Consider the following 14,209-nt stretch of genomic DNA (forward strand, 5'->3'; position numbering starts at 1 on the left):
ATATATATGCTTTTTCAAAATAAGAAAATCTTAAAAATGGATATCCGATCTCGGATTCGAACTATAAACGTCACGGTTTTCAGTCCGAATACGCAGCCCCTGGACAAACAGAGTCTTACGAACATAAGATGCTAAAAGTTATTGCAATTGTAATCAACTCATATACGCACCGCTTCTTGCTACTAGTTTTGAAATAGGCGTCCTTCTTTTTTTCGGAATAAAAGTATAATTTGTATAGGTCTGGCCAAATTAACCCGTCTTAGTGCAAACAGCTTCATACTATATTAAATTCCATTCAGCAGTTTATGTCTCATTAACTAAATCCCCGTATAATATCATGGGACGGCACATGGCGAAAAGTGGAAGCCCTGGTTACATCTCTAATTACCCTTTCGAAGATAAAGTCTAAGAACCAACAAACATCTTCACAAGCTTTCAAATTTATATAGAAGGATATTAGATTTCTACTTCCAAAACATTTAGCAACGCAGCACCAAGAACTTATCCATTACAGAGACAGTTTCGCGATTATGGAATAATGCACCTTCAGAACTTTAGCGTTGCGGTGCACCTGAGTGTCGGCGGCTAATCTCATTAGTGTGCTTTTTCCGCCAGGTTGAAAATTTTTATTGTTACTCCTTTACCATGCGCTGTCCAAATGGGTAAATAAATCAAAACGGAGTACTTATTGATCAATAACAAAATTTTTCCCTGTTTTCCGTACACCGGATTGCACTACAAACTGTTTAAAGGATTTAGATGAAATTTGGCAAACACATCATGGATTAACATAGTATAGACTAGACGGGGTACATTATATTCTGGCAATGGGAAGAAAACTCACGTGGACGGAGCCCACACATAAATTTTCACAACTGCAAATATTCGAATATGTTTTCATGATAGAACGGAGATATTTAAAATGTGTTTCCTTCGTAGCCTAATATCAGCCAAGTATGCAGGATATGCACAAATGTGTGCGCAATACACAGATGCACTCTCTGTTCCTTCACTCTCATAGTTCGGTGGGACGGCAATCCGACTTGACCGGAAGAGATCAATTTAAAGTGTAAGAATAAACAGCCTAGAAAATAATGGAAATGTTCATCTGCCGTGATTTCGCTAAAGTAGCTTCGGTGTTAAATAGAAAACTTTTCTCGAGAGTGGCCAAGAAAGCAATTCTCGGTTCATAATAGTTCACCTTTATTCCAGCATTAGCACGAGAAATACTCTTCCAGATAAATTCTTATAAACTTTTTAATGCCGCGAAGTTCAGGTGAGAAATGGTGATTAAAAACAGAATTATTGCAGTCAGTAGCCTTACAATGCACTTAAAGAAGTAAAAAATCTTGTTTGTACTAACCTTGTTTATTAAATAAATGGTTTGCCGGCATATGTGTTCCCTCCTTCCTATAACTTGGGGTTCTTCAAGCGGAGCCTGAAGAAGCAATTATGCAGGCCGGCATAAATGTGCCGACCGTCCGGGGATGGTTATATCTTTGGGCGGTCGGCACTTTCTTAGAGCTTCACTTCGCTTAATAGGTGCAGTGAAGCCATTTTGCCAAGACATAATAAAAAAAGCGGCGATAGCCTAGTTGGTTGTGGAACGGTCTGTCGAGACGAATGTCCACAGGTTCAAATCCCAAGGGGCACACACCTCTGATTTTTCTAAAAAATTATGTGTGTATTCTTTGTGAATTATCGCTTGCTTTAACGGTGAAGGAAAACATCGTGAGGAAACCTGCATACCTGAGAGGTTCTCTATAGGAATTTCGAGGGTGTGTGAAGTCTACCAATCCGCACTAGGCCAGCGTGGTGGACTAAGGCCTAATCCCTCTCAGTAGTAGAGGAGGCCCGTGCTCAGCAGTGGGCAAGTATATAATACAGGGCTGATATTATTATTATTAATAAAAAAAAATGCTTTTGCTTCTAAAACCTAGCCTTTGTCCTTCCCAGGTTCTCAAATCATTTTCATACCAAATTTCATCAAAATTCGTTCGGTGGATTTAGAGTCTATTGAGTTCAAATATATTGCTGTTGCTATTGTTGTGTTGTTGTCTTGTTTTATAATATGAAAGGACCGTATTTTTTTCAAATATAATGTTATGGTTTCTATGAAAATAATATTGGTTTGTTTAATCATGCCAATTTATTGATCCTACATTTGATCTTTGTTACATCAAATTAAGGAATAACATTCCTGTTTCCATACATACAATCACCATTTTGAATTTCGGTTTCTTGATAAAAATCATAATATTTTATTATAATTCATGGGCTTTATGTTTTCATTTCGTACAAAATGTTTGCATATTCGGCGTTGATTTAACATCACAGGATTTGTATTCAATAAAATTCTAAGAAATAGCAAATTTAAAGACGTCTTCGCAATCTGTTTGCGCAACGCTCAAACACATTAGCGGGATTTAATTAATTTTAAGCTTTATTGAAGTTATTTTCTTCTATTTAAATTGCCCTAAATAGAAAATTAATGTAACAGTCTGTATTCAAATAGTTACTTAGATTACGTCACACAAATATATTTTTGAAGGTGTACCTATATTGAACCCAATGTTGCGTATTATTTTATAATTTCAACTTTGTTGAATAAGTATAATTTTAGTATGGGTTTCGACTTCATTCAACACATAATTCAACTAGTAACGTTTACTCCATTATAATCTTGAACCATAAATCCCGTCAATTATTCAGTAAAATTGACGCCAACAATAAGCCTTTCTTAATTATTCAGAAAGAGCAAACTTTGCCGACGGGCAAAGTAACGACTGTCGCTCTCTTCCATTTACTCCAGTTCGTTGATATTTACCTCATTGTCCTGGAAGTTTAATCAGTTTTCTGGTTCTTGGCGAGTCTTATTGCAGCACAGCTTTATGACAACGTTGAATGTAGGTAAGAGGGTTTATTTTCTGGGTTTATATTCCGTTTTGATGAATGGTAGTCGTTTTATTATTTTTGTTTCATATTCCTTATATTTATATTTTAATATTATTACCTGGCGAAATTTGAATCACAGTTTAATTTAATGCATTTATTACTGATAACATGTTTATGTAATATAGGTGTGTTGATATGTTGTATTTAATTAATGTTATTAAAAATAAATGAATCGATTTTCACCCTTCTCCCTCAAACCATTAAGTTGTCAACTGCTTGATGGATTCTATCCTGCAAGGGCCGTGCGCTGAAAACCGGAGGGTCGAATCGTTTGGAACTCAATTTACACAAGATCACGCGTTATCAATCAAGTAAATTGAATCAATCCGTCTCACCTTGAAGCCCCGGAACAAATTACATCCGAGATATACGAGTTGTAATCGGCAGACTTTTCTTTATCTACCATTTTAAAATGGTTTTGTAAAGATTTTTTTCTTTTCAAACAGGAGTAAAATTATATTTCGGGCACAGATGAAATAAATATTTTCTCGGGATAAAAATTAGTTTATAACACTCAGGAGTAATTTAGCTTTATATTAGCAGAAATTCAAAATCGGATTTATAGTTTCTGTGATAAACGCGTTCAACAAACTCTACAGATTTTTAATATTAGTAAAGATTAAAACACCTATAACAGTGCAGATGACTCGTTCAAATTATACATTTCAACACTTCCAAGACAACTATCAACATATCATGTTCCATCACATAACGAGTCGTTTAATCCCTCAGATGACAGACAGTCATTAGTTACAATTTGCCGGCCGCGTTCTAGATCCGTTGGGTTGTAATTATTACAACCCAACGGATAAAGTGTATTAACACTTCTGATGCTTAATAACTGTGTTCTGTGTGTGTGTGGCTGTAAATATTGCATCAAAATGCAACATGAATTCGTTAAATTTTTGTTTTAATATTGATTATAGTGTGTTATTTGGAAAATAGGTAACATTGTCTAGATTTCGTTTGGAATACCTATTATACAAATGCATAATTGCATATTAGTTGAGATGTTGTCATAAATTACTAATATGACAAATTTCTATGAAATGTATTGTTTAATTACATTTAACTGCTCAGGGTGAAGGTCGCTGACGGCTGTGAAACAGTTAGTACTAGTAATAATAATATCGTGTAGTAGTTGATTATTTGAACAATTGTAATAGTATTTATTAGTTAAATTCTAATTCGTTATTATAAATGAAAAAATAAATATAATAACAACCTATCTACTAACTTCACAAAGAACCCTGTTATATAAAAAAAAAAAACATAAATCATCATTTTTACAGAAAATTAAAGAAAGCGTATTTTAACTCAGGTACACTACTGCGAAGGGACTTATGTTAGCCAATTATCTCGGTAAAAAAACAATGATACCCGGTTAAATGTCGCGTGACCGCCGAGCCTCACGTTTGTAGGCTTTCATAAAAAGCTCGCGAGATATGAAAAGCTTTTCCCTTTGTTCAAATGCTCTTTTGTGTCATTTGTTTGAAGTCGCGACTCGGTTAACGAGCGGCATTGAGTTTGCATTCAAGAAAAGTATCTTGTAATTAATGGTTTGTTCGTTTGGATGTTTGTCGCAGTAAATAAATCTGTTTTTCACGGTTTTATTTAATTGTGTACCTTAGTATTGTGACAGTAGTTGTTATTTTAGAATAGGTATTGTTAAAATGTTGTGTTATTTTCATGTGAAAAAATGCATTGGTTGGTTTTTATAGTTTCCTCCCGATGTGACGATAGACTATTATATTAGACGGAAATAAGCTTAACAAACTGGAAGTGTAGTAGAAATACCTACACCTTCGTGTAGAATACATACACAAACACTTATTGTATTATGTTCAGTTAAATAATATTGTATAGCAAGCAAACACCTCGACTATTTCTTTAATCTTAAAAGAACTTTTATGCTACAAATATTATTTTTCATAACGGACAAGTAACCGAAGGAAGGTAAATGAATTTAGTTTCTGGAGTACTTTTGAGTAAAACACTCATAAATTCTATCCTTTTAATAACTATCGATAAAGCAATAGCTATTACAGTTTACTTAGTGCCGAAAAACAATCAAATAGGTATATCGTAATTAATAACAACTGATTCGGCGCACGTACAAAATTCATAATATCACCATCATTATAGAAGCTTCCAAGCCTTGCTCTCGTCGCTCGTTATCAAACTGTGCCATTAAAGAGTATAAAATATTCAGACACACTGCGAGACTTCGCCGCAAATATTGACACGATCCCAACCAGGTGTCAGCGGATATTTAGATGCCATTTTCGTGCATCATGCATTTAGGCGCATAAATTATTGATTACAGTTCGGTGAGTTTCATTAACATAATTATTAGAGTGGAAAGATATTGGTGTGGCTTTCATAATTCTCAAATAAAATTAAAAAACAATTAGAAGTATGAGAAGAAGTATACGGTATGAGACGTAGTGGCAAGAGGTTTATTTTACTTTAGTATAATTTAATCCCATAGTATATATTTATAATGTATTTAATATGTCCCATTGTTGGGTACGGACCTCTTCTAATACTGAGAAAATTTAGAGGTTGGTGCACATGTTTTTTTCGTAATTCTTATGTAGAATTCTTTGGTATGTTTTCTCACGATGTTTTCCTTCATTAATCCGTACTATTATATAAAGTCGAAGAGTTTTTTTTTATTTGTTTGTTTGAAAGTGCTTATCTCAGATACTACTGGTTCGATTTGAAAAATTATTTTCGTGTTGGATAGCCCATTTAATGAGAAAGGCTATGGGCTATGTAACATCACGCTATGTCCAATAGGAGCATAGATGAGAAATGTTGCAATAAACAATACACAGGTAACTTCAAAGTGAAACTGTGTACCTCAGGTTTTGAACATGCAGACTTTTGTCTCTACAATTCTTTCGATTCTCAACTGGGCTATCGCCATACTTCTGATCTTAATAAATTAAACTCTTCGATGAAGGAATAAACGTAAACTAGTTAAGGGAAAAGGATAGTCATTTAATATGCGGGTTTGTGCTAACGGTACAGAGATTGTTGATTTGCATGCGTGATGAGGGTAGCACCAAATATGTCATGATGCATGATTTAACAGCCCAGTATTAGATAAACATCTCTGTTATCAGAGGAATGATTTAATGTGGATACTTGAAGTGTACAAATAACACAAACGTGACGTCACTGTAGGAAATAGAATATTTATATTATGAATTCGTTTAAACATATTACATTATTGTTGTCTGAAATTATATTATATTATAATTATAAATACCGCTGCGACATGATCTGACATGAGGTCGTTTTCAAAATATTAAAAAGAAATATTTCATGTATTATTATCTTAATCTTTAGTATCTGAGCTCTTGTATAATATTTTAATATAGTATATTACTGCGTAAGATTCCGTATATTAAAAGTATCCCCCAAAGACCAGTAGACATAATATGTAGATACTAAGAACGTTTTATCTAAACTATTTAATTTTATGTAAAGACCTAGATCTTATCGACTTAGTAAGACGTGTTTATGTAAAGGTTCAAAAGCGGGTAACGAGCTTTAGGTCACGAAATTATAATTTTTAAATAAAAGAATCGTCCTTAATTCGTTATTTATGTTTTAATAATTATTATTTTTATTTGACTTATCATATAATTTGGAAATGTCTCTACTTCGGGAATAAAAGCATTTTCATCAATTTGTACATTTATGCACCCCAGCAATGTTCATCCGTGAGCATAGATATATGAGCATATTCCCCAACCGCTCTATCCTATTCATGCTGCAGACAATACTATATACCGTACTTTACCACACAAACCACTTCCAAAACCTATTAAAATATTTGACGCAACATAATTTTATCTTTACGTTGAGCTGAATAGTTGTGATAATATATTGCATACCGCAAATTGCACAGTGCACATAATGGCCTCCCGAAACAGCGGTGTTCAAGCCTACTCTTTAAAAATAATCCGTTTATTCGAAACATTTTAGGTAAAACAACACGGTCTATATGTCGTTGTCACGCGGTTTGAAAAGTTCAAACAAAAAACTTTAACCCAACATTCAGCAGAAACGGTTTTTTAGAGACTTTAGTTATGGATTTGTCGTATTTTATTTTGTGTATTAGAGAATTAACTGACTGAGCAATACCTTATTGCACTGACTATTCCGTAGAAAAGGATAAAACGATTCTGTGACTGAATCTCGTCCCTTCGCCCTAAAAGCATAAGGGAGATAAAGCGACGATGCGGTCCATAGACGGAGAGGTCGTGCTACCTTAGAAACCTATCTCTAGCTCTCCACTTTTCTGCACGTTTAACTTTACAGCTATACATGGTTAATTTTTAAGATGGAGCAGTAAGAGCAGCTACCTTATTCGTGTAGCTATAAGGAACTTTCTTAGAAGACTATCATTTTTAAAGATATTGAGATCTGCATTCACAGATTTTGTATCAAATGTACACTCACTAATAAAATGGGCAAAGTATGCAAAAAAATACTGATGCCAATCGATCCTGTTGTTTATAAGGATTGAAAGACATTGTAGAACATAAGTGGTTTCAGTGCTTTTAAGATCAGAAATTGAAAAATCTTTCTTCATACATTTTCTAGGAAATACAAGTCCATTGCGCTTTTTTAACATAACAAAACTGTGTATTCAGGAATGATACATTTATAGATAACAATAAAAATGTACATATTTTAAAACTGAAAAATGCAAAACAAGTAAGATAAAACAAGATTGAGTATGTTAAAAAAATCGTATGGATTCTCTATAGCTTACCGTCGGCACCAAAAAATTAAATTTGTGGAAAACATAATAATTGTTATTTGTAAATATTCAGTTTCTGGAAATGTATTCGTTTTGTAGATTTTGAAATATGAATATGAAGGTTTATTTTCATAAATAATTACTTTAATATTGCAATTTATTTATGTTTGGAAATGGAGATAAATATACGTTTCTATCCTTCCTACCCAAGCTGTCGCGTTTGGGTTACTGCGATGCCAATTCGGAACGTTAATCTATGCATCCTTCGTGCATATTACATGAGAGCGGTGGCTTGTTCCGCAAACAAATTGTCTTGTTCGCAACCGCAGAACGAAATTGGAACTGGTACGGATGTAATATGAGACAGTATTTACTATAGCGATGATACTGAAGATTCTCTATTTTGTATTACGTATTTATCAAGTGCTCATGCCCGAGGTGTTGATGGGGAAATGCGGAGCTTAATTGTGTTTGGGTTTCATTTTTTGGGATCCTTTGAAGAACTAACACAAGCATACAGTTTTACAAAATGTCAGAGTAATAGATTTTTCAATATTTACCTTAACTAAATGTCTAAACTACTGCAAAGGTTTCTCGAAATAAATTTTGTTTTGCGTTACAGGAGCGTCTGAGCAATGAAGAAGTGACGCGACTGAGTGATGTTAGAAACCTCGTGAATCAACTGTACGAGGCTCTGAATGTGCGCGAGCATCAGATACGGAAGGAGCGGGAGCTCAGGGCACAGCTGGAGAAGTTATCCACCGAGCTGCAACCATTGGAAGAGGTAAGGATACTTTAGTTGTTGCTAAAAATATGGAGGCTGCATAAAGACTTTTATTGGTAAATTTAATTTGAGATTAAGGTCGTGGACATTAAATGGCGTTACATCATCAGCAATAGTATTTATGAACATTTTGACTTCATTCATATACTTCACACTGGTAATTATGCTCTGCTTTTACTTTTAATAAATTGCAAAGAAAAATTTCTTTTGCTGTTCATTTATAAGAAAGACTTCTCAGTTCATTAAACAATTTTAAACCTTATTCCTACCGTAGCGTATTCCGCAGCGAATCTAATAAAAAATACTTTGTCTAAAATAAAACTCGATTCGTTAACAAACTTTTTACTTGATCACCTTTCTGTTTTTTGTCTTGGGAAGTGGAAGTTCTAATTGAAGTCATAGTTTACGGAGTTGATTTAGATCTTTGACATGGTGGAAGTTACTTTTTAAAATTAAATTACGTTCTTCTTTCTCGTGATTATGTGATTATGCTCTGTGACGCTGGATTGCAAAGACTACTACCAATAAATAGAGGACCCAACCTAAATAGATGGTGTATAGTTGACTATCAAATGGGGTTTGGAGATTTTCATTAGATACATATTAGTTGTTTATGACCTAAAATTCTAATCATAATAAAAACGAAGCTTCTTGGTTAATGGGCCAAATACAAAGAATACTTTAAAATTGTAAATGTTCTGAATATATTTTATCATCTACAAAAAATATGTTTTCTATATTCTTTTTATTATTGTTTAGCAAAGGGGAAAAGTTTTCCAAACATAACAACAAAACAGTGTAAACGATTTTCTTAACTGAATACTGCAAATTACGGGCTCGTTTGTTATGTGACTTCACGTGTCCCTCTTCACGGAGAAATGTAATTAAGTGCAACCACTTACAACTCCTACATTGTTGAAGATATGATCATTAAGAACACCAGACATGCGCTAATGTGTTTCATTTAAGTCTTCTTTCTTTTAAGGTCTAATCACTAGTTTCATTTTAAATGAAGTTGTAATCTTTTTATCTTCTCTTACCAAGTTAAAACAAAAAATGTGAAGATGTTGAGGATGTTTGGATGTTAAACAGATTTGAAGTAAATTTGGCGTTCAAGTAGAACAAGTTCTGAATTAACATGCTTTTTGTTCTTTTAAGACTTCCACATTAGCCGAGCCACAAGCAAAATGTAATATTATAATTTAATTTGTAATATACTTCATAAATATTTTGATCTACATGTTGTTTCTCATTTGTTTATTAGTTCAATGTTTGTATTTCGTTTAGTATGCGCAACGGATCCAGAACATCTTTTACTACTTACTCCAGGTGCTAACTTTTCGAAACCGTCAACGAGCATAAAACCAACAACCAACAGAACATTTCCCTTTGCTTTTATAGCGTTGTATAAATTTTATTACGCAGTGGACCGAAGAGTCCTGTTATGTGAAAACATTTTAAAATATAGAGACCTATGTCTGCATTTCTCAGTATTACTGTTTAACTAAACAATGTAGTACTAAAAAAAATACTGTAATATATATTATTGTATACGAAAACTTGGTGTAAAAGCTTCGTAAAGATATTAATTTAATAAAAATATTTACATTGTCGGCAATAACTGTTCGTGTACAACTCAAGTATAATTATAATAATCATTGTAATTTATATTTTTTGAATCATTTTATTAATCTGACCATCTCATCAAATTTTACGGTATTATTTTATAGCTCCATATTCAAAATCCAAAGGAAACTTCTTGGGCTCTATAAATTTTAGAGAGCGAATTGTAACAAGTGTTTTAGAACAAATATTTGGTTTTTGTGCCCGATAGTTTTATTACGAAGAGAAATTACCTGCCGAGACGACTGTCCGCGGGTTCAAATTCCAAGGGACAAATCTCTGAGTTTTCGAAACTTACATAACTAAGAATTCTCCATAAAAAAATCGAAGGTAAATACCTTCTACTTATAGGTAAGAATAAAAAATTAAGTGTGCGAATCCGCACTAGTCCAGCGAGGTTAACAAAGGCCTAAGTCTTCTCATTAGTAGAAGAGGTACTTAATCAAAAATGGGCAGTTTATAATAATAGGTTGGTATTGTTATTACTATTTGTATGTACTTGCAGAAACGCATGGCGCTCGAAGTGGAAACCTCTCGCAAGACATCGGCGCTGACGTGGGTCGGTCTGGGGCTCATGGGCGTGCAGTTTGGGGTACTCGCTCGGCTCACCTGGTGGGAGTACTCGTGGGACATCATGGAGCCTGTCACCTACTTTGTCACCTACGGCACCGCCATGGCGGCCTACGCGTACTTCGTGCTTACTAAGCAGGTTGGTTGCGTTAAGTTTATATAAAGGTCTTTATGTTGTTATTTGGGGTTTAGGTTTCTCTGATACAAGAAATTTTTAAATAGCTGCTTTTGCTGCACCTATATAATATAGTCTAGAAGCTCAACTATTGTTTTCCTACTTATTCACATACTATTTGATGGGCGTTATTTAGGGCGACGAGCATCAGTGCGCTGTCATGCAGTACTTTGGAAACTGATATTCTCGGTAGCGTTTAGTCGCACCATTTATTTAGTTACTTAATTGTATACAATTTCTTTAATTGATGGTTTTTTATATTATCAATTTACAGGAATACGTTTTACCGGACGTGAAGGATCGACAACACTTACTCACGCTGCACAAGAAGGCGAAAAAGATCGGACTTGACATCAACCAATACAACAGTCTTAAAGATGAGGTAAGTTACTGTTCTATTTGGATGTATCGAACATCTTGACGAATAGGATTTTTAACGTAAGATCTATTGGTTTGCAGATAGATAAGTTAGAAAAGGACTTAGCTCGTCTGCGGGACCCACTCCAAATCCATTTACCGTCCTCTTACGTAGAGAAGGGGGTAGATGACAAACGCTCCCCTCTCACCAAAATCAAGGACATGCTCGAAGAAACCAGCAAGAAAATGAAGATCACGTAATATTGGCTCAAATAACCGCGAAACTTCGCCTCGTCGGAGCAACGCCATCTTTTGTTGTTAGTGGTAAACGCTTGTTGATAACATTGCCACGGCTTGTGTGTAGATGGCAGCACTTTGGAAATACACTTTGATAATTAATTTCATTGTTTGAAAAATACTAAAGAAATATTTCCAATTTGGCTTTTTATTAATTTTGGGTTTAAAATAATGTTGTTTTCGTATATTGTGGGTTTGCTAACAAAATTTATTTCTCATGTAATACATTGGATGTATCTTATACATTTAAGTGTACAAAGTGTGTTTTTTCCATTGTCTGTCTGTATGTTTTCACACGAGCGTTCAATCATTTTGTAAAACTATCCGTTGTACAGTCTCTGTTTAAATGTAACTAGATTTTTTAAAAACAATTTAATTAAATGTTTGTCACAAGAGCACAGATAAAAAATATTTAGCTTTAGTAAGTATAAATGCTGAATGAATCGATAAGACTCATAAAAAATAAATTGATGTTATTATCTTGCCAGGAAATAATTCGATTTTAGTAAAATTTTCTTTTATGGTTAATTTAATTTAATTGAAATTTAGTTTTCTTTGAATTAGGATTTTCAAATTTTGCTCATTAAATTGTTTCCTATTTTGTATTATTTTTAAGAATCCAATATATTCTTACAGACGATTAATTTAAATATCAAAATGTTACTTTTATTATAATGTAAATTATCTACAAATGTATGATTAGATACAAATCATATTTGTGCGACTTTAATTTCTCAAAATTATTTTGTAATGGAACTATTCTACGCCATTTCTGTTTTATATTTATAGAAAATGTGCAATACAGGAGAATGATGTAAGGATCGATGCCAATGGGGATAAATAGACTTATTACTTTAGACACACACAAAAAACATTATTTATAAACATGATTATACTACAAATTATAATTTAATTTCCTATAAATGTATTTTAGTTTTAATTAATAAAATCTAGTCCTTACTTATTCATGTTCTGAACCTAAACTATAATTACATAGGTATTTTTAAATAAGTAGAGTAATGGCTTTATTTAAACCAAATCATGAGACTTATAATACTTGGCTGTATTAGTATTATTCAAGTTTAAATTTATGAGTCAAGGTTTTCTCTTTAATTTTTTACGTTATTTGTCATTTTGCGTGTACTGGAAGTTTGTATTCACTAATTGCTTGATAATGTGTACACAAAATAGCTTTCTCGCTTATTTGATTGTCATTTTTTTTTTGTAATATTATCTCAGCAAATAAGATTTTTATTAGTTGAGATCCTTTTTCAAAACCGTTGAAAAAAATCATTAGAAAATCGATATTCAAATCGATTATAAACGTTAATCGATTAAGAAAAATTGATTTTATATTTTTTTGGAAAATTGCTTTTTGTATTTGCCGTGTTTTTTTTTAAATCGTTTCTGTTTGCAAATTCGTAGTTTATTAACGCCTCTTTCTGTTTATATTATAATAATAGATCTGCACAACTGTTGATGTTGGTGCTTTATATGTATTACGAGTTTTATTCTAGGTGTAGTTGTAATAAATTGAGGCTTTGTTTTATTGTAATTTTAGATTTTTCCTATTAAATTTATAGAGAGTTAATTGTTTTTTTCTTTAACATGTCTATGTAATACTAATATACGTGTAGCCTTTTTTGCAGGGAGGAGGTATAGTAAGGTAATAATGGATTTTTTTTTGTTTAATATCTTTCGTGGCAGGAAGTTATATCGTAGAAGGAGTCTGAGATCATGTGTTTTTATATAAAAAGAAATATAACAGTTTAATTATGTTAATATAAGTATAATTTTTTTTTAATTATATCGGATATATATTCGATAGCATATATATGTTAGAAGATAAAACTGAAGACACCTTATTATAAAGGTTAATTGATCCTAATAAATAAAATTTAAGTCATATATTTTCGACAACAATGTCTCTTTTCTTAGCGGAACGGCACTAAAATTAAATCGAGATTTTAGTATGATAGTGATGTTTTGCGTTTAAATTATTCAAAATATTGTATAACTAATAATAAAACGTGCAGTAGGTTAAATATTGGCTGTGAAATTAATGTGACCGAGCATTTTTCATTCTAATAAATAATGAATTAAACCTACCAAATGTGGTTACATTTAGATAAAAGTTATAGGATGTTAATGCAATATAACGGCTTTTGACGTCTAAGGAAAATTTATCCTGCAGGACCACGCAGGACGAAGCAGTAATGTCCTGCATGTTAATCCGAGACTGCGTTAATCGTTGACCATTTTTGCATAACACATTTATAGTAAGTAATTTATCGTAAGCTTTCATGTGCTGTGTATGCTAGTAAGTCATTATCATATATACCCATACGATTAATTATAATTCGCACCCTTAGAACTAAGCTAAACTCTACAAGAGATGATTTGTGGGAAACGAATATAAAAGTTTTGAGAACAATATAGGCAGTGAATTTAGCGGTCGTCGAAAATGAGAATCCCTGTTTCTGTTCTATAATTTTGTCTTATTCTCGTCATTGGGATATAGAGCATGGTTCGGAAGGTCGTTTTGTAACAAAATCAGAAAATATATAATTGGGTTAGGTCACTTTAGTTTCTAAGGGTGCGATATATATTCTTATAAAATTATGTTTATTTATACATTTTTATTGTTTGTATGTAAGTCCTGAGAAAC

The 14,209-nt window shown here is 32.8% G+C and overlaps 1 protein-coding gene across 2 annotated transcripts in view; it reads left to right on the plus strand.

Moving 5' to 3' along the window:
- The window catches only part of LOC115452728 (calcium uniporter protein, mitochondrial), a 180,337-nt gene extending 167,205 nt beyond the window's left edge, over window positions 1–13,132 (plus strand). For both annotated transcript variants that reach the window (XM_037443561.1, XM_037443562.1), the window contains 4 exons: window positions 8,358–8,519; window positions 10,648–10,851; window positions 11,162–11,269; window positions 11,347–13,132. In XM_037443561.1, coding sequence (XP_037299458.1) covers window positions 8,358–8,519; window positions 10,648–10,851; window positions 11,162–11,269; window positions 11,347–11,505 — 633 coding nt within the window. In that variant the 3' untranslated portion in view covers window positions 11,506–13,132. The remainder of the gene's footprint in view (window positions 1–8,357; window positions 8,520–10,647; window positions 10,852–11,161; window positions 11,270–11,346) is intronic.
- The last annotated feature ends 1,077 nt before the right edge of the window (window positions 13,133–14,209 follow it).

Source organism: Manduca sexta, chromosome 26, assembly GCF_014839805.1.
Source record: "Manduca sexta isolate Smith_Timp_Sample1 chromosome 26, JHU_Msex_v1.0, whole genome shotgun sequence".
NCBI lineage: Eukaryota > Metazoa > Arthropoda > Insecta > Lepidoptera > Sphingidae > Manduca > Manduca sexta.